The sequence below is a fragment of the Nothobranchius furzeri genome, chromosome 5 (assembly GCF_043380555.1).
Source record: "Nothobranchius furzeri strain GRZ-AD chromosome 5, NfurGRZ-RIMD1, whole genome shotgun sequence".
Classification (NCBI taxonomy): Eukaryota; Metazoa; Chordata; class Actinopteri; order Cyprinodontiformes; family Nothobranchiidae; genus Nothobranchius; species Nothobranchius furzeri.
Window position 1 is genome coordinate 43,490,184 of NC_091745.1, and position 27,963 is coordinate 43,518,146.

The 27,963-nt window shown below is 40.1% G+C and overlaps 1 protein-coding gene across 1 annotated transcript; it reads right to left on the bottom strand.

The window, feature by feature from the left end:
- On the bottom strand, positions 1 to 27,879 carry LOC107378743 (doublecortin domain-containing protein 2). Its single transcript, XM_015949114.3, has 9 exons — positions 27,292 to 27,879; positions 24,768 to 24,822; positions 16,827 to 16,903; positions 15,714 to 15,848; positions 15,408 to 15,557; positions 13,968 to 14,022; positions 13,263 to 13,434; positions 2,514 to 2,584; positions 1 to 1,304 (listed from the first exon to the last, which is right to left on the bottom strand). The coding sequence occupies exons 1-9, from the start codon at positions 27,576 to 27,578 to the stop codon at positions 447 to 449; spliced, it is 1,860 nt and encodes a 619-aa protein (XP_015804600.3). The 5' UTR covers positions 27,579 to 27,879; the 3' UTR covers positions 1 to 446.
- Between the last annotated feature and the right edge of the window lie 84 nt (positions 27,880 to 27,963).

Consider the following 27,963-nt stretch of genomic DNA (forward strand, 5'->3'; position numbering starts at 1 on the left):
TCTAAAGGCCAACAATCTAAAACAGCTAAACACGTGAAAGAATAAAACTTTGACATGAGACTTGTAGAGTTTATTTTCTCACCACATACACATGTGAACACATACTGGCTGCACAATAAAAGCTCGTATTGTGTCATTTTACAAACATCTGATAGGATTTGGTGTTTAGTTAGACACGTACATGTAGCTTAGCTCATGATGAACAGTTCATTTGGAGAAATGACTGAAAAAGCACCCAGACAATCATCTTGATACCACAGAGTAACTCCAGAGGTAAAAGAGTTTTAATGAAAACAGAATAAATGTTTTTATTCTTTTGATCGTCATCAATTGGCTGATTTACATTCAAACATATTAGCATCTCATAATAATAAAACTACTTTCTTTTCATCCTTTTTACTTGCTGAGAAGCTTGGTTTTAAATTAGCAGCATTTTATTCTCTTTACTAATCCTCCTCTTTTTTGCTGCTCTCTTCTTCAGCGTTCTCTGGTTTAACAGCAGCACCTGGACAGGTGTCTCCACTTACTTCTCCATTCGCTGTCCTCTCTTCTGTAACTTCTGTTGTTTTCTTCTCATCTTCATCCCGGATGCTGCTTCTGCTGCTAATTCTATCATCTGCACTTTCTTTCGTCTCGTTCTCTAACCGAGTCCCAGCTGGACTGTTGCTGATTTCTGTCTCTCTCTGCTCTTCGCCTGACTCTTCATCATTAATGTTGCTGCTTTCCTCCCTGTTACCATCATCCTTCTCTTGCTTATCTTCCTCTGTATTGCTGTCCTGCTCTACCTCCGCCTCAGAAGGTGTATTAAGTATATGCTCTTTCTCTTTATTCTCCTCGGTCTGATCTCCATCGGCAGCGCTGCTGTTTGGTTCCTGCTCTTCATCGTTAACCTGACTCTTACTCTCTTCTGTGACCACGTTCTGCTCGTTTTCTGTTGTTTCCTCTTCTTCTGCTTTCAGCTCTTCAAGTTTCTCATCATTTTTCTCATCAGCATCCTTCTTTTCTTCTTCTTCCATGTTTGTCTCTTGTTTTTCGTTTTTGGTCCCCATGTTTGCAGACACATCTACCTCTGAGATGTTTTCGGGAGTTTCTACCTCTTCTTCTGCCTTCAGCTCTTCAAGTTTCTCATCATTTTTCTCATCAGCATCCTTCTTTTCTTCTTCTTCCATGTTTGTCTCTTGTTTTTCGTTTTTGGTCCCCATGTTTGCAGACACATCTACCTCTGAGATGTTTTCGGGAGTTTCTACCTCTTCTTCTTTCTTTTCTATGCTCTCCGTTGTGGAATGTTGATGAACTTCAGATTTCTGCAAAGCAGGAACCCAAACAGAACAGGATGTGTAATTCAACTCTTCATCACCAAATCAAGGAGTAAATCTGAGTAGAATAGTAGCAGGATTTGTGCTGCTAACAGCTGATCAATGCTCTCAAAGCAGTAGTACATTTTATTGGCTAACAGCTGCAATACAAAAGAATCAAGAGCTGATTAAAGCTCCCATCCTGGGATGTTCGATGTCAGCTGTTCTATCGATACAAAGAAATAGTCTAACTCTTTGGAGTTCCCATCCTTCTAAAATCAAAGGAAAACTCAGTTATTTTAGAACGCTATCTTCACATATCTCTTATCGTGTGTGCCTAAACTTTAAACACTTCCTGTACAAATTATGACAAGTAAACAGATAAACTAAAAGATCTGTAAAATGATACCACAGATGTGTCATATTATAATATTTTGAGTGAGAGGAGATAAAGCTGATGGCATGTAAAGGTTTGGTCATTACAAGTACAAAAGTCATACAGAATATTTTGGATATTACATTTTAATATTGAACATCTTTTGTCAGAACAAACGGGTGCTTCAGAACAACATGCAGAACTTTTTATTTATTTATTTATCTTATTTTTTTTTCTTTTTTCAACAAGCAGAACGTTGAAGAGCCACTCGGTTCTAATCAGCTGAAGAAAACTTTTTTTTTTTTCTGCAGAAGGTGCCAGACTGCTGCCTATATGGAAAGGTGTATTACCATATAATCTGATGCACTTTGGAACATTCTACGGAATGTCATCGGCAAATGTGTTTGTTTATGTAGGACTGCCTTTCCCACACTGGGACTCACCTGGCTAAAAACGTTACTACAAGAGTTTCACGTTTGACTTATTTAGTACATTTAAACAGTAGGAGATGTTATTAAGTTGTTGTTTTTCTGCATAAACTTCTGATATGATCAAAAACTCATTTTCTATATAAAATATACAATAACCCAAGAGAAGCTAAGCTGCTCTGGAATCAGTCAAACTATCAGTTTGACAGCTGTCCTGTAGGAGATTTCTCAAATCTACGTAGTCGTATACAGAAGAATGGGGTTTTGGTGCATCTCTAGTTGGTATAGATAATAATAAGAAAAAGTATGTGCGCTCCTATAAGAGGCTAAATGAATCAACTATTTATTACATGTCTTTACAATGACAAATATTATCGTTGGAAGAATATTTTGTGTGCACTTCTGTGTGTTTACCTCATCAGTTTTAATGTCTCGCAGCATTTCTCCTTCTGCGTCACCATCTTCAGCCTTTGATTCTGGATCATCTGGAAACAGAAAGTCAATTTAAGTTCAAATATAACTCTACAAAACGCTGAGTGTTTCTTTGAAGGCAGCAAGTTAGTTTTATGAGGAATGTTGACCCATTTAAACAGAAACATGGAGCAGATTGCTGGACTCTTCGGACGTGCTGCCGGTGTGTTTTGCCCTCATTCAGCCACCCTTTTCCTCCTTTACATTAAGTTAATTTTTGGAGCCAAATTAGTATACAAGTTTGATTAAGCACAAGAGCTTGTTAAGAGTGTAAAACTGTGGACAAATGAGAAACTTGTGGTTTAAAAAGTTTTAATCATTTGTCTTCTGAGATTTACTGATCGTAAACGTTTCAAATGTTAATAATAGACTTTTATTCTACTTCACACTGTAATGAACAAAATGACGTGGTTCGATTTTAAGGGGTTAAAACGATGGAGCAGAAAGAAACGGTTGCCCAACAGTGAACATCTTGATTTTTGTTCCCTCCTCTGTTCCAACCGTCTGTTTAGAAACTCTTTGCTTTAACATCCTGTTACTGAATTTCCCAAAGTCCCACCAAACTAATTAATTTTGAAATCCATAAAACTTGTTAAATGAATAAGCCTTTTATTATGTCATGCTCCAGAATGCTAACCGTGAAACCGTTTATGCTTTTCTAATCAGTGCTGCTGGGTTTGAACAAACTCAGCTCAGGACTGACACATTGTGGAGAAGAGAGGAACTCGTGAACATTTGATGAAGGTAATCAACATTCCACAGACAATAGAGATGCATCATGCTAAGACTGCACACCACCAACAATCCAGCTGTCACTGTCCATCATCAGCTGTCACACAGCTGATCGCAGCTGGGATGTTAGGTTGGATGTTTCACCTCGGGACATCTGTGGATAAAGGCTCCAGCTAAGGTTACATTAGAGTTTGGATAAATGCCAAATGAAAATTTATTTTTCACTTGCCTATTTTCTATTTTAAAGGTCATTTTTTCCAGAATAAACACCTGTTATATCCAAACAACTCAGTCTTGGTATTAAAGTCGAGACTTCCTCCTAGCTCCAGCTCGATAAACACCAAAGCAGAGAGCCAATAAAAGCAGATTTGCTGAAGTAAAAAAAGAATTTGTGGCTTTACTCCCCCAGTTTTTCACGTGTGCATCAAATGTTTCGGAGTAATTAACACCACACATCATAAGAGAAACACAGCTATACGCTCTGATAAACAACGTAATTACACACTTGTTTCAAAACACTGGATGAGACCGAACTTTCCAAACAGAAATAAGTAGGAAAAGACTGAGAGGAGGGGGTAAATAGCAGAAGACTGTAATTAATGTCTTTAATAGCAGTTTCCCTTTGCACACAAAGCAGTTAGAGAAGAAAAATGACTCGAGTGGAGATTAGAAGAGTTTATGGAGACATTTAATGCATTTAAAATGCAAAACTGATTGAAGTTTAGCCATGGTGGAAGATGAAACGTTATGGTAATAATAATGGACCTCTTTAAGAATATTTTATGGAAATCACTTGCATTTATTGAAGAGGGAGGGGCCAAAATGGCTGGGTGCGAGCGCTAAGAGGTGAACGAGCTGCTGCGGCTCTAAACATCTTAACATGATTTGAGTTGGAGGCACCCGCTCATGGAGATGCTAAATCTCATTAAACACAACGCTTCCTGCCCTTCATTAAATCCAGCATGTTAGCAATCTGACGCTGCAGCTGATTGGACGGGTTTATGTGTGCAAATAAATGAATGTGACTTTTTAAACATTTTATAATCAAGAAGAAACAAGAGCTTGTTTCATTTTTAAACAGCTGGCACAACAACATAGCGTACCCGTGTTTCAGGAGTGAAGCCATGTGTCATCCATCAGGATGAGGTAAAACAAGGATGCAGCTGTAAGTGGGTGTAATCACTGATATAAATGGATCCTGCTGCCACTATCCTGAAAAATGAAGTTATAAATGTTCAACGCTATAAGAAATGTAATAAAACACCACTGAAGATAGGATAAAAAGATAACTTTCCATCACTGAACATGGAAGCATTATCCCCATTTTCAGCAGAAACACACACGTTCTGAAACACACACATTTTCTTAGGCATCCTTTTAAATCTGATGAATCCAGAAACATAAATACGAGGGATGTAAGGAAATACTGATACACTAAACTATCACAACACTACGCAGGATGGTTTCTTGCAGTATGTCGACTACGCAAAGGCGTGGGGGCCCACATGGCCACTAGGGGTCCCCTAATTTCCTGCAGATTCTTCCGAGAATCAAAATAACTTGCCAATATTGTTTTAAATTATTAGAAATACCTTATTAGGATATAATAAAAAAATAAGCCACAGTAAGATAAGTTTGACAATTTTTTGGAACATTAAAGTTGAAACCGCTGGTCTCAACTCCACTTATAACATTTTGGACGTCCATGGGAAGGCTAGCCGTCAACAGGCAGTGTTGTGTCTGAAAGCGTTCAATGAACTATCGTTTGTGAACTTGGTTGTTTTTTTGTGAGTGTGAACTCAACTCGCTCGTATTTTGCCTGATAAACGTTAAAGTGAGCGTGTTTATTCTGTGTGTGAAGGGGTTTATGAACGGCATGCTCTCGTAGTTTGTGAGCTCCAGATCTCCATGAGCTAAACGCCTAGCTAAAACATCCTGTTAGCTATAGACTTTGTAAAACATGGACCCTGCAAATGCGGCCGTCATAGGGAGTGGTGTTTAGAGTTGCGTGCATTCTTTAACGTCTATGCTGGGGAGGATGAACATCATGGTGTGTTCCATTTACCTTGGAAAATATACAACTGTACATAACATTGATATTAGATGCACCCTTACAAGTTTATCTTGTAAAATAAACACGTTTCCTCCACAGCTACTACTGTAATTACAAGGAGTTGCTATATTGAACATGTATATGATGAGTCCAAATCAAGTCACAGCTCTACAGAGGGTAGAGACAAGTCCAGGGACTTAAAAAGAGAGTTTAAGTCAAGTCTTGAGTCGTCAGTGGGTTGCTCCAACTCAGTTTTCAGTTGTTTAAAGGATTAGCAAAAGTCAAGTCTTACTTATTCAGAGGTTTAATACTTCAAGAAGACAAGTTCAAGTCAATAATTGAGTCTTTGACGGACAAGTTCAAGTCAAGTCATATAGTTTTAGCAGATAAGACAAGTCAATTCTGAAATCAGGGTGAATCCAAGTCAATTCCAAAGACTTGAGAAGAAGGAGGAGTTCAAGTCAAGTATGTAGTTATCATTGGGTTTCTAAAACTCAGTTTTCAAACATTTAAAGGACAAGCCAAATGAAAGTCTGAATCTAGTCCTCAAGAAGACAAGTCCAAGTCAAGCTCCAACTATTCTGAGGGCGAGTTCAATTTAAATGTCAAGTCTTTGGAGGGCTAGTCAAAGTCATGCCTAGAGTCTTTAGAGGGATTCAGACTTGAGCTTCTGACTGAACTTCATGTTTCACCGTCTTCTAATAAAAAGGGTTACATTATTTCTGCTTCTGTCATCTTGAAAAACTCCGACTTTATGACCCTGGGCTCAAATCTGCCCCAGGGCATTCTGGGAAATTGTGTTTTTGTCAAGTTTTTGAATGTCAGGACTGATGCTTTTGCTGCTTATGCATGTTTTTTATCGTAAAGCCCTTTGCTTGTACATCAAAACACTGAGAATGTCAAGCACGGTCTCTACCTGTGCTAACCAGAAAAACTCTTACTTTCTAAAATAGCACGTGATACATCTGAAGGATTCCATGTCACACTCGCCATACGGAGCAGAGGTTCACGTAAATATTAAATCCTCAAAACATGTTTCAGTCACAGGGTGGAAAGAAAGTAGAAGTAAGTCTGAATGGTAATTATGAAATGTTGCTCCTCAACAAGTGAGCTCCAGCAATTAACCGGGGTTCAGTCAAACATTTAATGACTGTATGGTCACACTATTTTTGTTTACAGTAATTTGGCACAAAGAAAGAAACACACACACACACTCTCCCTCTCCAGAAGGTTAAGGGTGTAAAGCCTGCCACTTTAACACTTCTGGGATTTTTGTAAAACAGATTTTTACAAACTGCTTAAGTCTGCTTTATCAGAAGTCACAAAAAGCTGATAACCTAAGCCTGCTTGTTGTGTTTAATACCGTTACATTACATCCATGTTTGTTTCTATGATTTCTCCGCATGCATGAGTGAATAAATGACTACTGCACCTTCTCTTTAGGGAACCCTTTCAGTGGTTTAGTGTCATCTCTACGGTAGTGTGCAGCCTTGTGCTGAGATAGCTCTGACATTAAATCAGGGGAAAAGCTCTGCTTAACAATGTTGCAGTCAGACAGGCAGAGTCATATTCATAAAGGTCACGGCTTCAGCTCCATTTTTAAATAATTCATCGAGGTTTGTTCTCTCTTTCTATTTTCTCACCGCTGCCTGAAAGCTTGCAGCCTGGTATCTTTATTATTTGAAGGTTTTTGAAGCGGATCATCTCAGTCTACTTGTTTCAAAATGAACTTATTTTATAAAATGATACATTCATTACATCGCATTGTTGTTTAGGAAAAAAAACAATAGAAATAATGAAAAAAGTGATGTTAGTGGTGGTATGCAATTCTATAAATATAGCAGTTTAGCCCAAATGACTACTGCGTAAGGGTTTTAGTGATATAGGATGGAGTTTTATTAACAATCCTGACTCTGAGTGGCACTTACTGATGTAAATTGGACCTTTTTACTCCTAAATTACATCATTTTGCCAATGATAAAAATAGATTTGGTTATTTTTTTGTTGCCCTAGTTTGTGACTTGTATCCCAAAGCCTGTGCAGCACTAGTCTATGGTGATTTTTCTAATGCTTTGAACTGTGTTTTGTTGGATGGGAAGGGAATGGCTCCATTCAGGTGTCTATCCATGTCTCGTTCTTTGGGTTTTAGCAGTGAGAGAGTCAACTGACAAACCAAAAGCACTAAATCAGCTCACGCCTAAAAGAAAAGCCCAAACCTAAATCAAAGTTGATGCCAAAGCCGTTTCAAAGACGCACCGTTCTTGAGCCATTGCAATTTTGTCATAAAACCCCTCCACCATAATGGCTCTAACACCGACTGCACACTGGAAGCAAAAGCGGCATGGAACGGCAGCAGAAAGGCGACAATCACAGCACTCGAGTGCACGCCGGGAGGGTCTCAGCGGCAAAGCGGCTTCTCTTCCGTGCTCCTCGCTCAACTCACGGCATCACGAAATCCCTTCAGATTTCCGCCGACCTCCTCGCGAGATCACTTGATCCCTCGAGACGAAGGTTACGGTTTGTTTATGCAATTTGCCGTTAAACCAAAAAGAAAGAAATCATGTTTTATATCACTGTTTGATGATGTTCTTCCTCTCCACCAACAGGAACAAAGCCATGATGAAAACACACGACTGCACTTCTGGAACAATGCTGTGCGTAAGTAAGCCGTTAGGTCACACGTAAGCTTCATATGAATGAAACTGCATAGCTGCAATACTTTTATTTTGAAAATTACCATGGATTTTACACTGAAACTGTGTGTGATTTCCTATCTAGCCCTATGTGAACTGCGGTAACTGATGCATCCCAGCAGCAGCTCAAGGAAAAAACAGAACCTGATCCGAGCTGTAGTGGCGCAGTGCGTCGGAAAATTGCCGAGTTGCGGCTGGTTTGTTACCCTCTATAGACTATAATGGAGTCTATCTGAAGCGGTGCCGTTCCACGCCGCTTTTGCTTCCGGTGCTCAGTAGAGGTGAGCCCATCCATTGTCCCTCCACAAACAAAGAGCGATGTGATTGAGCCGAGTCAATGGTAGACCTGCAGAGGCTACTATGGACCAATGTGTGGAGAAATGTATTTTTTACACTGCTATGATTAGTCTAGATTTCTAGGCTTGGAGATGTGATCACCACTAAGACCAAGTAAAGGAGCAACTCTCTGTCCTCGCTCTGAGCAAACACCTCAGAATAAATCTTATTTTGTGGGAAAGTCATCTTTACTGTGAGGCAAACTTTGTAAGGATTGTGTTTCCTTGAAATGATTGAGATTGTGAGGAGCAACCAACAAAGACTTACCATAATCCAGTTCAGTTCCTAAAGGTTAAATGAAGTTCCTTTGACCGTTGAAATCCTTTCTATGTAAATAATCTGCGCTATCCCCTTTAAGACATGACATAAACATCCAATATCCACAAAAGTCAGCTTCCTTTTTTCTGGCGTCATTCCAGTGTTTAGAGCTGATACGAACCTCGCATGTGCTCAACCCAAAACAGGTGAGGTGAGTTAGATTACAGGTGACAGACACATGGGAGGATAGTTGGAGGGCGATCAGGGTGTAACAGTGTGGTTGAGAGTGCCACACATTACCCTAACCCAACACTGTTGTATGCCACCGCTGAAACACTTGTTAACAGATTCATGTGACAGATTAGTACAGCTACCCCACTCTTTAATCCAATAATCCTGCATCAGTCAGGAAAACCTTCTTTTCTTCACAGTGGTGGAAAAGAGATGAAAGGAATGAAAGTAATGCATGAAGGATAGACAGGGATGGTGTGAAGGTGCAAAAACAACTAAGAACAGGCAACAAACACCTAAATGAACATGCAAATCTAGCTTCTGGCAACTTCACGGCTAAATGATCTGCTTTGAGTGTAGCTGTCTTTCAGCATTTTTCTGACACAAAGCCTTTTTGTGTGTTCCTCTGCATTTTCAGAACCTCGACAGGCATTGTACATACATGCATGCTAGCAGGGCTAATTCTGCAGGGAGGGATCCACCTTTACGACTCAAGAAAAACAGTAGTGATCAGGCTGGACACACACGCACACACACACACACACACACACACACACACACACACACACACACACACACACACACACACACACACACACACAGGAAGACAATTTACACTCTGTGCGCTTCATTCCTCTGAAATTACACTTGCAAACATGGACGGAATTTGGGGGGGGGGGGGGGGGGGGGGGGGTCAGGGGGGACATGTCCTCCCACTTTTTCCAAAGTCAAGTTTTGACCCCTGCACTTTTTACCATCCAAAAACAATATTACGCTATATTAAATTGACACTGGTTGAGCTCTAGGACCAAGCGGAAAACAACCGTTTGTGTTGAAGCCTGTTTCCCATCAGATAACACCCAACCCCCACCCCACCCCCCGTGTCCCCCACTTCTAAAGTGAAAATTATGTCCATGCTTGCAAATAATAAACTGGAATATTTTCATTTAGCATTTTTGAAGAAAATAAAGAATGAAGGAAGAAAGGAACAGGAGTGGGTGTGAGGGATAATGTGCATCCTTCATGAAAGTGAACTGCAGCACTCAGAGACAGAGCGCATGAAAGGAAAGCAACAGGCTTTTCAGAACGGGAGGTTTGGTGTAAACCGAACGCCCTCGAGGTTTTAGTGCAGGCACTTACTGAGTTACCTTGGTTATCAGGACCTGCATGTGATGACTGATAAAACTGAAGACACCATGAACTTCTGCACAAAAGACTGCTGCACTTACAGCAGAACAGAGCCTTAAAGATCGGCCTAACAATTATTAAATCATACCTTCAAATGAAAAAAATAAACCGACTTTATTTAAATTTACTGTTGATTTCTTTAAAAAAAGACTAAAACATATTACAATAATATGAATTCTTTACTAAATGAGACTGAATAAATGTACCTGCTACCACCCTGCTTTAATTAGCCAGGTCCTCACTGATGCATGCCGGAAAAAGCTGATTATCTGCAGGCCTGTCTCTCCATCTGCCTTAACCTTTCCTGTCTCTCCTCTTGAGCATACATGTCTGTCAGTCCTTCCCGTCGTCATGCACAAGGCTCTTTGTTGATTTCAGAACTGCAATTTGGCCCCAGCAACGGCATAGAAAAAGAAATTTGCTTTGATGACTCTAAATGGAGAGATTATCCAAATGAAAGGCAATTATCTAAGCCCCGCCCTTCGCCACTACCCCTCAGTATCTCTCTGTGCTGCTCAGCACTCGTACTTGTCTAATTTAAGATTCAATTCCCATCTTTCTTTATTTTGATCTCTTTCTCCTCATGCTCTTCTACACCTGTCTATCCTCCCCTCTTCACCTCTTCAGATGCATTCATTTCTCTTCTCACACGTAGTGTTTTTACTTTTTATCTCCCTTCTTCTCGGGGGAGCCATTAACTGAATTGGTCACAGGGGCCCTTAAGAAAGAGAACACTGATAAACATCCCATTTCTATTCTGAGGTTAGAAACCACTGCTAATTGCCTCGATCCAAATCCAACATGGATGTGTTTTTCCCAAACAGAACTGCGAAGGCCAGCCAGTTTTCATCAATAATTAATGGTTTTCTTAAAGGGATGGGTCAGAGTTTCCTAAAGCGGGTTTCTGTGAAAACAAGTAAATACAAATAATACTTTGTCTGTACGAATAGCCTTTCTAATGTCCTCAGCTCAGAAGAAATAGAGTTTAGTTCTTGCAAGATTTAGGAGCTAACAGCTAATGGGAGGGCTAAAAAAATTATCTCTGGTAATATATATATATATATATATATATATATATATATATATATATATATATATATATATGTATGTATGTATGATACAGATTTATAGTGTATAAAATAAGTTTTCCCAAACTGAGGCTCTTCAAACAGCGATCTACAGCAGATAATAGAGTCTTGTTCCTAAACTTTTCCATGGTTCAAACACATTGAACTGTCACTTTAAATGGGCTTTAACATGTTGGCTCAAGCGAGATGCCGGCTTGTTGGTTATGTCTTTAAAGCTTGATGTCTTTGTCATGGTGGCTTCAAATTCACTCTATGGCCTTTACTGCTTGAGTTGTTGCATCACCACCACCCCCACCCCAGCCCCCGTGTCCACGCTGTCACTCATCACCGTGTTCACGCCAGGGAAGCAGAAAACAGTGAAGCGTTACCATGCAAAGTGCTGGAGTTAAACTCAGTCCGGCTACCAGCTGATAGACGGTGAATAACGGGTATAGCAGAAGAATATAACACACACACACACACACACACACACACACACACACACACACACACACACAAATTGATACGACAGAAGAGAGAGTATCTCGAGTTACTATACCTGTGTCATCCACTTGTTGATCTCATTGCTTTTGAGGCTCTAACATGCTGCCCTTTCTTTTCCTCTTTTGAAACATGCAGACACACACACACACACACACACACACACACACACACACACACACACACACACACACACACACACACACACACACACACACACACACGGCATAATGACATAACCGTTTTTGTACTTTTTCCAGGGCTCCGGCTCATCTGAGAAGAGAAGTGGTTTTAATGTTGCGTTCTTCTCCAAAGACTCTGCTGGCGTTTTGGCTGGCTTCCTTTTGGCATCACAGCTGAACGTGTTTACCTCAAACCCAGCTACAGCAGGATTACTCAAAGGGAAATAAACACCAAAAACCGTTGTGTGTGTGCTGCTGTGAACGACCGTCCAAAGACACATGAACGCTGTGTTCCCAAACATCAACACAAGCCTGGAAATGCTAATGACTGTAGAGCTGATTTGTTAATTTTATGCATAAATAACACCAAGAATGGGTTTTGTTATAGGAGGGGAGAGTTGTCATTCAGCACCACGGACAGAGACAAACATCTTTAAAGCTGCATCAAATTCACAGCGTCCCTCCACAAACCTAAACAAATAAGCAAACTACTGCATCCTGTTAACATGGCTGCATTTAGATAAGCGCTTTGAGGTCAAACAGCGGAGAGAAAACGGGGAAGTGAAACGGTCTGAAAGCAAAACCAAACAATCTCGTCTTATGACTGATCTCGTTTCTCTAAGCTGTCTCTTTGTTAATTCGATTTTGGGTCAATGTCATCCAATGTTACCAATAATGTAACGTGATTTTCTGCCTCTGTAACAGACACACTAAACAATTTGATACAGAGGATTTAGAGAACGACATTACAAGATAAATAAAAAGAAAAGCGCTTGCAGAAAGAGGAAGACGAGAGCACACAGAGCACAAACAATCCTGAATCCTCTCTTTTGATGGAAAATGCCAGCTCCCCTGAGCCACAGACACTAATTCTCAACGCTCCTCTGAGCTTCAGCTTCCTGCCAGAAGAGCGAAGGAGCAGCATCTATCAGGCAGGACGAGGTGACGTGATATTTTTTAAACAGCTGGAGACATAAGAAGGTCGTCTGCAGTTGGCAAAAATGAAAAATAAAATTATTGTATTTGTGGAGATTAATGTGATTTCAGCAGCTTCAACAGATAAAACTAAAACCTTTCCAGGGTTCTTGGTTTTGCACCCAGAGACAGACTAACACAGTTGTGGGAGGACATTATACGATCGGTCAGAAGCCCGAAGGATGATGTCATGTGTTTCTTGTGATAATAGCCAAAGTCATGAGGCCCAATATACCTTCTTTGGCTCAAGTTGTTTGCTTCACAGAGCAATAGCGCCACTGTGTGGACATAAAGCCACACAGCAGGTTGTGTAAGCTTTCATAGCCAGGACGTTACATCACAGTCTGTGTGAAACGCTGCCTCTTTGTTGTGTCGTACTTTAGAGAGTTAGTTTGTGGCTGATTAAAATTCAGTTACTGATGTTTTTCATGAGTAAGTTTTACTAGTGACATAAATATGAAGTCAGACAGCGTTACCGTTGTCTGTGATGCTCTGTCGGCTCTTCCGCGTCCTGAGGGACAGGAGTCTGGCCTGAGAGATGTCCCCAACAGCAGAGGACAGGTGCTCCTTGCTGCTGCTGCTGGGGTTCTGAGGAGATCCTTTAGACTCTCCATCTCCGCTGTCACTGGATCCAACCGTGGATTTACTCTGTGGCAAGTGGATGGCAAACTGATTGAAAACGTGGAAGACCATAACAAATATAACTGTGTCTTGTGTTGTTGAACAAAGGTTTGTATTAATTAAGAATTCTGTTAATGCAATGTTTTATTATCTGAAGATGAAATTGGAGGATTTAGGGGAGAAAATCCCACATCAGTTCTCAATAAAAGCCCAAGAGCCTTACACATGTAGGTTTTGTTGCATGATGGTGAAAACTGGTTAAATTTCTTGCATGTGGGCATTCACAGACAGAGAGAACTGTGTTTTTTTTCTCAGTACTTCTGCTGAACTGTGAGTATGAATTCAGAAGTGTACATGACGTGTGATTCTCTGCACAGTGAGAGCAAATTAGCTGAAAGCAAATCTGGATGCTGCCATGTTGTCAGACACCTTTGGTGACTTCCTGTGCACCTGACGAGTCTCTTCCTTACTTCTACTCTAAATGTCATGTTGTAAATGTGTAATTGCACGCTGAACGTTGCTAAAACAAGAAAGTACAATTATGCAATTTGAATACTTACGTTTCCTCTTTGTTTAGCAAACCGGTAGATGGGTGGTAAAGAGTAAGCCTTCATTCTGTAAAAGAAAAAAATAGAATTATATTAAGATGCGTCGCTGTTATAGTACATTTTTTTAATTAAATGTGGATACTAAACAGATCAAATAAAAGGTTTAATCTCTGTTCAGCTCAGGAATGAGTCAACTTTCTCTGCAGACAGATACACAACAAAGATGCTTTAGCCTATAAAACCTCAGGTTAACTGTGATATTAATAATTTAGGATGTAAAACGTGTTCTAATGCTGTTTAAGAAGTCATTCATTACTTGCTTAGTTTTAACCGTTTATTTTTAACATGAATTAAAAACTAAGGGATTGTCTGGGAACAACTCACACAAATGCCACAAAACTGATTTACGTATTTAAAGAATTAGATATGAAATGTAATATTTGTATCAGCTTCTGTGAATTGTTTTCTTTAATCTTTGTATTTTCTAAAAATATGGAAAAAAAAAATAAAAATAATAAAAACAGGTAATGGTAGTAGAGGTGGGAATTGAAAACCAGTTCCCACTGTTTCAATTCCTAGGAATCGTTTTTTAAAACAATTCTCTTATCAATTCCAGTCGACGTGAATGACGTCGCCACGCACAGTATGTAGCTTATGCATTTACTCAGCAGGTAACGTGGCGGCACAGTCGCTCAAAGATTTGGTTATAGTAACGGGGAAACTTGCAGTATTTGTAAAGTAGATATTTCATCAAAGGGAGGAAACACCACGAACACGCGAAAGCATTTGTGCACAAAATACTCGATAACTTAGAGTGCATGTCGTGGTTTTGACCCGTTTAAGATGAGTGAATTCAAACGCAGCAGCAGTTGTAACGTTTGCACGTCCTCTCTTATTATTACATCAGGTAATTAATCACCTAGCACTGCCTATCATGTTGGCATCATCACGCCTCCACACTAGCAGACTCAGCGACTAAAGTCAGACCTGTGGTGAGATTTGGCCCATTTTCCAAAAGCTACAGCAACACTGCACCAAACAAGACGACTCTGCCTCCACAAGGAGCACAAAAGAGAACATTTGGAAAGATCTTTCCAATTAATATCACTAATTAATATTAGATGATGATAATAATGATAACAGTTTAACAGCTGTTATGGTGACTTGGTAGTAGTGTTTTTAACATTTGTTTATGTTTTAGTACTACTGTATACCTATATGCATTTTTCAGCAGGTGTTTGTCACATGACTGTATTTATGATTATTTAAAGATGGTGGCTCATTAGGCAGTGGCCCGATCCGTCACTGAATAAACTGCAATGTGAGTTGGACCGGTGCACGGAGTTTTGTATCATGAATAAAATGTTCTAACCTAAAACCTGCTTGACAGATACGTGTAACGTTTTTACTCAGGCTGTGTTAGTGGATCTCCCCCCAGCAGAGAGAGGTTACCCTTTGATCCGTCTTGTTCCTTTGGGCCTGGGGAAAAGAAGGTCGCTGTACGGAAGCTTCTTAAATCGTTCTCTTCCCACGGCCACATAAAGCTGCCCACACTCCAGTTCACTCCCATCTGTCACCTGGTGGCCGTTATAGGTGAACAAGCTGAAACGGAAAACCGGTCAAAATGACATCTTCATGTATTTGCACCAGTTTAACTACAACTCTAAAATCAGGTTTCACTGAAGCAGGAAGAACCTGTTGCAGCACCGTTAAGATGTGGAAACGGCATCATTGTTCAGTCAGGGTGGCTGTTTTTACCTTCGAACGCCTCCCAGGACTCTCAGACCCATCTTCTCTGTAATCAGTTCAAGGATGTTATCAAACTGCTCCATCATCCTCTGGTGAATAAGGAGCCTCACTACAGGGTTGAAAGCATCACCATTCGCCACCACACTGTGGATGAATGATGCACGGAGTCAGTAAATAATTCAGTCAAACCAAAAATATATGTGTGTGTATATATATATATATATATATATATATATATATATATATATATATATATATATACAGAGAGAGAGAGAGAGAGAGAGAGAGAGAGAGAGAGAGAGAGAGAGATAGATAGATAGATAGATAGATAGATAGATAGATATGGATATATATAGATATAGATAGATATAGCTATATATGTAGACATACATACATACATATACATATATATATATATATATATATATATATATATATACATAAATACACTCAACAAAAACATAAACGCAACACCTTTGTTTCTGCTCCGATTTTTCATGAGATGGGCTTAAATAACTAAAATTCATTCCAGATACACAATATTACCATTTCTCTCAAAAATTGTTGTCTAAATGTGTGATAATGAGCACTTCTGCTTTGCTGAGGTAATCCATCCCACCTCACAGGTGTGCCACATCAAGATGCTGATCTGACATCATGATTAGTGCACAGGTGTACCTTATACTGCCCACAATAAAAGGCCACCCTTATATATATATATATATATATATATATATATATATACATATATATATATATATATATATATATATATATATATATATATATATATATATATATATATATATATACATATATATATATATATATATATATATATAGAGAGAGAGAGAGAGAGAGAGAGAGAGAGAGAGAGAGAGAGAGAGAGAGAGAGAGAGATGTGTGTGTATACCGTACATTTTTATGTATGAGTGTATTATTTTATCTTGGTGTATTTGATTATCCTGTTCAATAACAGTGGAGGACTGGCTAACTCTGGCATTTGCAGCAATGCTATTAAGTTCTCAAACAAATAAATCAATTCTGTATCTCACTTCTGGGAAAAATAAATAAATAAAAAAATAAACTTCAAGCCAAACAGGGCGACACTGGTCAACTCACAATATCGGGCAAGGCTCTTTAATGGGTTTCAGAAACCGGGCCGACACGATGATTCTATTTGGAGGTAGCGGTTTGACCTGAAAGAAGAAAACTGAAAGGTGAATATGTAGCGTCAGCAGGCACTGTCAATTTATTTATATATGACATGTTTACAGCAGCAAAATGTTGTGGACAAGTGCTTAACACACACAGAAATTCCTGAAAATACTGAATAAAATAATAGCATGATTAAAAAAAACATTATTTACAATACTAAATTAACGATCGCTAAACGCAAGGGAATAAAATATGCCTTAAGCCTAGACTTAAACAGGTCAGTTGATGGTAAAGAGTCCCACAGACGAGGTGCTGCAACCGCAAAAGCCCTGTCCCCTCTAGTTTTACATCTAGTGCTGGGAATGCACAAGAAGAAGAAGAAGAAACTATCTTAGCACCTCTCAAGATAAAAAATCACGAGGCGCTTCACAAAACAAAACATTTAAAATATTAAAAAGAAATTTTTGAAAATTATTAAAAATGTTTAAAATAAGCAAAAATTGAAAATTGTGGTTAAAAAATGTAAAGAAAGAGAGAGAGTTAATAGGAAAGAGGGAGATGGTCAATTGACCAGAGGACCTTGGTACTCTGGAAGGGCAATAGAGAACACACAGGTCAGATGAGTAGGTAGGCGTCTTCTCATGCAAAGATTTAAAAAAACAAAAATAACATTTTACACCAATCTCTAAAGCTGACTGGCAGCCGGTGCAGAGAAGCTAAAATCGGAGACACTGAGTCACATTTCCTTGCACCGGCTAAGAATCTAGCTGCAGCATTCTGGGCCAGGTGCAACCTCCATATTCAATATTTGTTGATACCAAAATATAGAGTTACAAAAATCAAGACGTGATAAGATAAAACCATGATTCGCTATCTCAATATCCCTCCGCGATAAAAAAAAGGTTTGACCTTGGGCAAAAGCCGAAGCTGTAACAAACAGCCTTCAACCAAAGAATGTATCAGTCTTTCAAATGAAAGGTCACTATCAAAAATGACCCCAAGACTGTGGATGTGTTATTTAGGCACTGAAGGGACTGCAGATTACGTCTGGCACTGTCTACATGTTAAATGGGCAATGATGGAAAAAGCATCCGCAGAAAGTTATGACTTACTTTGTGTTGTAACAACAGCCAACCCCTGAAACCTCGTTACTAGATCACTTCAATTCAATTCAATTCAAAAATACTTTATTAATCCTAGAGGGAAATTGATTGCTGTAGTAGCTCATAATAATAATAACCAAGTCATCAAAGAGTTATTGTATATTACAATGGCTGTTGGCAGGAAGCGCGGTCCATAGCGGCCAGTGTTGCAGCAAAACTGAAGAAGCCTCTGACTGAAGACACTCTTCCATTGTCAGACAGTCTTGTGAAGAGAATGCTTAGGGTTGTCCATCATTTTCTTGATTCTCTGGAGAATCCTTCTTTGCATTATCTCCTCCAGTGGTTCCATAGTCATCCCCAGAACAGAACCAGCCTTTTTTATTAGGCTGTTGAGCCTTTTCAGGTCCCTGCTTCTGATGTTACTACCCCAACGGACGATGGCTGAAAAGATTACACTCTCAACAACAGACTTGTAGAAGATCTGCAGCATTTTGCTACAGACATTGAAGGACCTAAGCGTCCTCAAGAAGTGCAGTCTGCTGTTTCCCTTCTTGTAAATGGCTTCACTGTTCTTTCTCCAGTCCAGTCTGTTGTCCAGGCGAACTCCAAGGTATTTGTATTCCTCAACCACCTCCACTTCTTCTCCCATGATGGAAACAGTGTTTGACTCCACCCTGTTTCTTCTGAAGTCTAAAATGATCTCCTTTGTTTTGTTCACGTTCAAGGTCAGATGATTGTTTCCACACCATGCCACAAAGCGCTCCACCAGCTCTCTGTACTCAGCTTCCTGTCCATTTCTGATACACCCGACAACTGCAGAGTCATCTGAGTATTTCTGTAGATGACAGGTCTCTGATTTGTACTGGAAGTCTGAGGTGTACAGGGTGAAAAGGAATGGTGACAGTACAGTCCTCTGTGGTGCTCCAGTATTACTAATCATCTGGTTTGATATGCAGCTCTTCAGCCTCACAAACTGTGGTCTATTTGTCAGGTAGTCTTTAATCCAGGCGAAGGTAATGAAGGCCTGTGCAGAGCTGCACAGGCCTTGTGCAGAGCTGCTCTGGATGCTGGGTTTGTTCCTGAACTGAACCTATTGAAGGACTTGTTCAGTTCATTGGCTATGTCCACGCTGCCATCTGTGCAATCCTTCCTCTGCTTGAAGCCTGTGATCTTCTTCATCCCTGGCCAGACATCTCTGATATTGTTCCTCTGTAGTTTGTTCCCCAGCTTCTTCCTGTATGCCTCCTTGCTATCTCTGATCTTGATCTTCAATTGCTTCTGTATACTCCACAATAATTCCTTGTCTCTCTCCATGAAGGCTCTTTTTCTCAATTGGCAGATTTGTCAGTACACTGGTGATCCAGGGTTTGTTATTAGCAATGCATCTCCCTGTTCTGGTGGGTATGATGTTGTCCACACAGAAGTTTATATACATTGATGTCCTCTTCATATCCTTGACAGTCATCCAATCTGTGGTCTCAAAGCAAACCTGCAAGGCTTCTTCAGCATCCTGTAACCATTTTCTCACAGTTCTTCTTGTCACAGGTTGCCTCTGAACAAGTGGTTTGTATTCTGAGCAGAGAAAAACAAGATTGTGATCTGATTGTCCCAGAGGATGTCTTGTTTTGGACATGTATGCATTCTTTACATTTGCATAACACAAATCCAATGTCTTGTTATCTCTGGTGGAGCAGCTGACAAACTGTTGAAATGTTGGAAGTGTAGCAGAGAGCGAGGCATGATTAAAATCACCAGATATAGTCACAAATGCATTAGGGTGCTGGGTTTGTAGCTTAGCGACAATGGAACTGATGGCATCGCATGCATTTTTGGCAATGGCTGAAGGTAGAATATAAACAGTTGCCATGACAACACTGGTGGACTCTCTTGGCAAATAATATGGGCGACAACTTACTGCCAAGAGTTCAACATCTGGGCTGCAGAGACGACATTTTACTGACACATGACCTGGATGGTACCATCTGTTGTTGACAAGCACTGCCACTCCACCTCCTTTTCTTTTCTCGCTCCTCTTCAGATCTGTCTGCTCGTACAGTCAGGAATCCTGGCAGAGAGACGCTGGAATCGGGAAATGGTCCTGCAGCCACGTCTCAGAGAAACACGTAACACTGCATGGCCGAAACTCTGGCTGAGTCCTTGAAAGAGCTTGGAGTTCCTCCACCTTGTTGGCCAGTGATTTCACATTGCCCATTATGATCGATGGAAGAGAGGGTTTGAATTTCCTCTTTCTCTGTCTCTGTTTTGCTCCCGCTCTGCACCCACGCTTCTTGCGTTTTAGCTCATTTGGGATTTGTAGCTTCAGTTGAGGTATTATTTCAGCCTTTCCAATGTTAATCAGGTGCTCCAGACTGTAAATCAGCTTGTTGCCATGGTTACACATCATAGCAAATGCTTAAAAACTGAAAAAAGTGAAAAAATAGCAGTAAAAATCCTCCAAGCTTCACAGCACCAGAAACAGAAAAGTAAAATGTCCAAAAAAAAAATACCATTTTTCTTGAGAAACTTGAAGAAAAAATGTCCAAGAAAAGGCAAAACTTACAAATATTCAACAGAGCTACTCCAACATGCAGCCACCCAGAGCAGCGCAGTTCCGGAATGATCACAAGGCCCCTTTGGGGAATGTGAAAGAACATTCAGAGGCTCAGAAAAACAGACCTGCTCAAACTTTAGGGACTTGTGCCTGGAGACTGAAGAAACACGGATGCTAGTACTGAGCAGTGGTTTGAGAGGGTTTCAGGTCATTTAAGCTCAAATCCAACTGCAGCTGCTACATGTAGCAGCATCAGGTGTCCCAATATGTTTATTTCACACACTGATGACCTTTAAAATCTACCGTCTGTTTTTCTAATTCAGCGTTAAAGACACAAGTTGTGTGAGACTAGTCACAGAAGATAGGACAGAGACTGAGCCTTTTGTGTCTCATAACACCTGCAGTCTACAGCACCTCTGAGACATCGACCAAGTGAGAATACAACGCAGGAACATAACGGTCCTCTGGGGTCTGTGAGCACAGCCTGGCAACTGAGGAGTGAAGGCTCCATTATTTCCCTTTTTAAAGTTTGACTTGTAGTAATTTGTATGTCACAATTAATACAGGCTGAAATATTATGAAATCTTTAGATTTGTCAAATGTGAAACAACACAATTAAACCAAACAGAGACGTGCAGAACCCACTCAGCTAATAACCGGAGCAACGAGTAGAAAAAAGCACGATTGATTTCATTCTAAAGAGAGTTTGGATGTTTAGTGATGTTCACCATCACAATCAGTTTTAACTGCAGATCGATCAAAAATACCCTTAGTTTGTTTTAAAGTGCCCATTAGGGATGTCAGAAAATACTGATATGGCTTTTTTAACTTCTTTTTTAAAGACAGGAAAGGTTTTTTTTATCCTTGCAACCTATACACAAGATTATACGGCAAAATGTTGCAATATTTTTCCTGCAATATTAAATCAATATTTAAAAGTTGTGTATTGCAATTTTGGAAGAATTTATATGCAAACATTTGTGTATTTTCTTTTCTTTTGGTGCAATTCAAACACTGACTAGTTAGCTGCAGTGTCCAATGGGTTTTGTTTCCACTATTAAAATGTAAATCCCTCTTTTATGGTTCACATACTTCATGTTAAGCATGTTATGTATCAGTTTAGACTGTTTACTGAATTTTTCTACAATAATTTCAGTTTAAATTAATCGCTAATATCGTCTGGCTCAATGTATCACAATGTATCGCAATATATCAAATTGTCCCCACTGTATCGCATCTCCAGAATTTCACCAATACACATCCCTAGTCTATACACCTGAGAACAAATACACCCATATACGTTTTTGCTATATGGGGAAGCCAAACTATTCTGAACTATTTCTGTTTCACCAAGAAACGTTTATGGGTTGTTTATTTTTCCTGTATTTTACTCTTAAGATTAATGACCTCACAGGTAATTCTGTTCCCATTTTTATCACAGGCTTCAGAGAAAAAGTTTAATTAATTCTGTTCAACTCAAAACGTAGGAGTTCTGAGTACTTCTAGTTTCTCTGAGTGTAACTTTTGGTTAACTCACGCTGACTGGTTGTGACTCAGCAGACACTGTCCAAAAAAATAAAAAAACAGCATTAGTAAAATTAGAAGAGTTGTTTGTGAAGCAGAATGGAAGCACATTGTTTGTGTTCATTTAATATCTCCATTACTAAACTCGCAACACCAAAAAACATGTTGGAACCCCCTAAAACAATATAATTCACAGAGCTTTGTTGTCTCACAGAGTGCTGTAAAAAACTGAGCTTCTCCTGGTCATTGAACGCCACATTAGCAGCTTTCCCAGTCCTCCTAATGGATTAAATTACGCTAGTTACTGGTCAACCCACTCTTCCTCTTGAGCTACTGCTGACGTAGATTTTAACATGTAGAAGCAAACAGACAGAAAATAAATTTAATGGAAGGATATATCTAAGAAAACTCTGGTTTAATAAATCCATACCAAATGTGTTTGTAGAGCACATTTAAAAACAGCTGATGAAAGTGCTTAACACAAGAGACGACGACAGAAACAGACTCAAAACAGTCAAACTAATACTAAAAGAGCCCCTCACAATCAAAGAGTATAAAACAGACTGTTAAAAATGAAATCAACGAGCAGCAGGTTAAAACAAAGACATGACATTTAGTCATAGTAAACTCAAGGCTAGATTTGAAACGTGCGTGTGAAGGAGACAGACGCACAGAAAGATCAAATGCATTCCAGAGTTTCGGAGTAGCGCTGGGCATCGTTTTAATTTGAACAATTCTGGTTTCAATCCCAGTTCCTATTCTGATCCTTCAAGAGGCATCAAGTCTTACTTTATGAAATAATCTGAATGTGTATATTAATTCTAAGAACAATAAACACCTTAATTTAGACAAAAAAAAGGTTTTCAAGAATAAAAGACCTGCAGCACAATCTGTGTGTTTGTTTCTGACCACATCAAATTATGGGGAACTGATGAGGCGTCTAGGATGTCTTAAAGATAGAAAGTCCAGCAACAAAAACTCAGGATGATCGTGTCTGGCATGACTGGGAATCTACGCCAACATGCAGCAGCATTGATTAAGTCAAAAGAGGAACTGAAACTTAAAAACTCATCTCACACCGACCAGAGTTCGTTCTTTAAAACTTGTATTAAATTCACAGTGTTTATGCATTTGTAATGAGCTTCCTTTGCGCAGTATTTTTCACAGCAGGATGCAAACTTCATCACTTCATCAATGTCACAAAGTTGACAGACACGTTTGTTTAAATTTTTGGCGCTGTGTGTCGGGTGTGAGGGAAGGGAGGGGGAAAGACGCGATGCTGCAGCCAGGGTCTCGGCGAGAGGACAAACAGGTGGCACGATCTGCTCTGAAAGGCGTGGATCAGAATGAGCAGATCATGTCATTTTCACAGCCGTGGGTTGGCCGTGGATTCTTCTTCTGGTCGGTGCACTGGGAATTGAAATTAGGAATCAAAATTATAAAATTTGAACAGTTCCAGGAAAAACTCACAGTTTGTTCCAGTTCCAACCGATGCTCGATGCCCAACCCTACTTAGGAGTGGCTTAGAATATTCTGGTGGAAGTTTTGTCATAATACAAGTCATTCTAAGGTGGGCTACTTGTTAGTCCCCAGGATCTCTTCATGCATGTTGGGGACCTGGCCAAGGAGACCAAAATTGGTGGCTAGACACGTTGTGTGTGATTATAATGTTTTTACATTTTCTCATTGCAACAAATTCTGATTTTAAGGTTTAGTTAAAGTTAAAGTCCCATTAGTCATCATCACAGACTTGTGGAATTACATCTCTTCATTTGAACCGCACCAGCACTGGCCCCCAGTTCAACCCCTTAATGCTGTCATGTGGGGAGGCATTGGGTCCCATTTTCAAAGTCTTTAGTATGACCCGACCAGGATTTGAACCTCGATGTCCCAGTCCCAGTGGACACTCGTACCACTAGACCACTGAGGTCTGGGATTAATAAAGTATCTATGATTTGATTTGATGTAGCAGAAACTAACTTTTCTCTGGATAAAATTCATTCAGAGACCCTTTTTTAAAGTGCCTTTCTAAACACGTGAACTTGCTCCTTCTTTGGCTGTGACTCCAGAGCTGGTGATTAAAGATGCATTAAAAGGAGGGATGGTTATGATCCATAAATCAATAATGCATGGTTACTGAGACATCTACTACCTGTTTCTTCACAGACAACAACAGAGGAGGAATGCTGAGCAATCCACCAGGCTTTACATGTCTTTTTAAATCTGTCACATCTTTAGTTTTTAAATTTAAACAATGGCTGTTTCTCCTACTGCATACTCGTCTGAACATGCGTACTTTCATCCTTGTGAAACGTCACCAACGCTGGCCCAATACTGTTCCAATCCTAAGTACGTATCGTGGCAAGTTCGCTCAAAGTGTTCTTGTTCTGCTCCTTGTATCGACGATGCATCAATGCATTCTTCTTTGGACTTGAGACAACAAAGTATTCCATAATACATTGCGTGAAGTTGTTTTTAGCTGTGATGCAATGGAGTAAGATTCTGTTCCAAACGCTCTCCTCACCCTCCTGTACTCGGTAGAATGGACTTTCTGCTGTACTTGCCAAGAACACAAGAACGTACTAGAGTACTGAGAAACGGCCCTTCACTTGTTTGAGCTGAATGAAGAGACATGTTCCTTGTTGAAGAATGTTCTTACATCAAACCCATAGTGAAATAAAGTTCCTGATCATACATACAGAACCCCTGGCTGTTGTCCTGCCTTACCTGCAGTGGCAGAGTCTGCATCATCTTCTTCTTTCTGGGGGCGATCTGTAGGTAGCTAGAGAGAAAGTGTAAAGATCAGGAAAACTGAGTTAATCATACATGCTTTGATGATGTATTAGTGAGAATAGTTTACAAATAAGTTACTATTTTCATCAGTGGGGGGTGTTCGACTTTAAAGTTGCATGTGATTATTATACTAGAGTGGCGGTTCCCAACCTGGGGTCTGCAACCCTCCCAAAAGGGTTCCTACAAGATTGCAGGGGTCCCTACAATTATGCCAATGCTGATATGTGAGATTATCAAGATTATATTTGTAAAGATTACTTGTATAAAATCCGAATAACACATCCAATAGTACAATGACTAATCTGTGTAAGAGACATGACTCTGTAGAGTTTTTAATTATTCACTTTTAATTGTGTGCATGCAGGAAAGAGTTGGGGTTGGGGGGCCCTGGCTTGTCTTGGACACAGGAAAGGAGGTCCTCATGAAAAAATGTTTGGAACCACTGTACTAGTGCTGACCGAAGGGCTTAGATTTGGCATGGACGAAGGTGACGTGTCCCCACCATTATCCAGCAATGACCAAACAGTCTCCACCAATAATTTGACCGCCTCTGCGACACCGGTTGTTAGCAGCACCAAAGCATGAAAGAAAACATTCCAGTCATATGCAAGACTCCTGTGTTTGCAATGCGACATGAGTGATACGTTGGGCTAAAAGCGATTGAGTGTAACCAAGGGTCCTGAGAAGATGACGCTAACTGTATAAAATCTGCACATGAAGAGAGGACAACGGCCATGAACTCGAGAGTCTCTTTTATTAGCACCACCAATAGGACCCCACCAATGTCAAGAGCAAGTTTATGCCAATGACGCTGCTGACCAAATGGTGAAACTCACTGGAGAAGCAAAAGTGGGTCTATTGTTCTTGCAACAGAATGATTAGTGGCAGCTTGCAAACATGCATCCACTCAGTCACCGGTTGCACAAATCATATCAGCTCATCCTTAAATCCAGTTATTTTTAGTGTCGGGATGAACCAAGTCACGTTCAAGACTGATCTCATTTGCAACTGTGACTCAGCGACATACAATGGATGAGTCACAGAAAGGTTAATACCACGACTCAGCCAACAAGTCTAATGTAGGTCATGTAAAATCGCAAATCTGATACAATATCCCATATACTGCAATAATACTGCAATAAAACAGTCACTTTGTTTAGTTTCATACATGATATTTGTTCTTGGGAATACAATTTTGTAAGCTAGTTTTTAAGTGTAATTGTTGTCTAGAAATATAAAGTGTAAAAATGTACTATTTTATTTAGCTGTTTATGTACATTTGTTGTTTTGCAAATCCAAAACAGGCCTGGGCTCAACAATACCTGCTCATCTCTTTAACCAGTGTTTAAATGTAACTCTTGTATATCCCATTGTGTGGCATCGGTTTATATTGACTTTTATTGTTTCAGTAATGTAAATTTCCACAATTAGAGACAAACATGGGTTCCATTTATTCCTTCATGCAATCCTTTATTTGTTATTAAAGAAATATGTAAAATTCATCAGTTAAATCAGTTACTTATCCCAGAGTATCGTAGGCTGGACATCTAAACAGAAAAATATGTTTTTTCTCTGTAGGTCAGTCTAGCCACGTTCCATCAGAGCCTCCACAGGCCTGAACAGTCTAGTGTCTTTCAATTTATAGTGCTCTACTGGTTTGGTGGACCAGTCATATGTTTTTATTGGTTTGGTGGACCAATCATAATGCTCTATGGTTTTGGTGGACCAATCATAGTGCTTTATAGTTTTGGTGGGCCAATCACTAGATAGCCAATTAACTAGCATTTGTCATTGTCCAATAGCATGCAGAGACATGTAGTTCCTGCCCCGTGAGCGAGCTCTGTGTATGGGTGGTAGCCAGGTAGATTCACATATATAGGATGGCTTGCCAGGCTAAGAGTATCATGTAACAAATCCACATTGTTGCTCCTCTCATAAGTTTGGACTTGGGCATTTTCAACAAGGCTGTGGTTGGCACTAAAGGCACTGTGATTTATTATTGTGTGATTGTTCAGTAAAAACAATGTTGATTTTATTCTTTCTCATCAAGTTGATGTAGTGATAGTTTGCTCCTGTTTTATTGTTGCATGTCCCTTTTTTTGTTTAATTTTCTCTTTCTGCAGGTCTAGAAGCAGACTCTTGTTCATCATTGATTGTAAATTTGTGTGGATTTTTTAAAACCAAAATTTAAAACCCAACCCTAAAATAAAATCCATAAAAAAATAATAATAAATCTTAATTAGTCGTTTGACAAGGGGCGCCAAATGGGGTACAAACCCTTGGTGGCTCCCCTGCCCAAGACCATCACGCCAACACACCTGTGTTTGGCTGTTGAAGTTCTGTTTAAAATGTATTGTTAGTTACTTTCACAGCAAATAAACTTGCATTTTTTTTCTCTCTGACACTGAAATGTCTTTGCTGGTATGAAGTGACTAAAAGAAAAGCAAATTGTTCTTACTCCAGCTTCTTGAACCTCTCCTTCCCTGCTGCCACATACTGCTCCCCGCTCTGCAGGCTCTCCATACAGTCCACCTTGTGCCCTCTTCTCGGGGTGTAGATGGTCCTGACCGCTCCGAACGGAGCTTGGATCCCGCCGGTAACTTCCCGCAGCAGAGTCTCAAAGTTACACACCCTCTTCTCATTGATGACGATCCGACGGGCCTCGAAGTACGGGTCCCCGTTCCGGAACATGAAGATGTTCTTCACCACGGGCTGCGAGAGAAAGCTCGGCCTGTCTGAGCTCATGTCTGCACCGGACAGCTGCGACTCGGACAGAGACTCGACTCACAACACTGGATCACAGTTGGGAATCAGCTTGCCATCTTGATGTAATCAGAGACGCTCCATCTCTGCCAAACTGTCACGGTTTAGTGCACCGACAAGATGCGCAGCGCTGATATCCGGCGCTGTTCAGAGAGCCAAAGAGGAGTTACGTGCATAAATTACTGCATTAAAATGTTTAAGCGTTAGAAAAAGGTGGGTATTGGAGAGAGATAGGCTGTTGGGAGTTTTCCTGCAGCTGCAGTAAACTTCCCTCCACCTTGATGCCTTGGGAGTTCATGTGTTGGGACGTGTCTATGGGAACAAGGGGCAGATCTCTGCAGCAATCATCAAGTGGCCAATTATTAAC

Bases quoted from the DNA above. Each gene is read 5' to 3' on its own strand.
- LOC107378743 (XM_015949114.3), bottom strand. From the start codon at position 27,578: ATGAGCTCAGACAGGCCGAGCTTTCTCTCGCAGCCCGTGGTGAAGAAC. The intron at 13,435-13,967 runs GTAAGTATTCAA...CACTTGCCACAG, and splicing joins TTGCTAAACAAAGAGGAAAC to AGTAAATCCACGGTTGGATC. The intron at 1,305-2,513 runs GTAAACACACAG...CCTGCTTTGCAG, and splicing joins GAGACATTAAAACTGATGAG to AAATCTGAAGTTCATCAACA.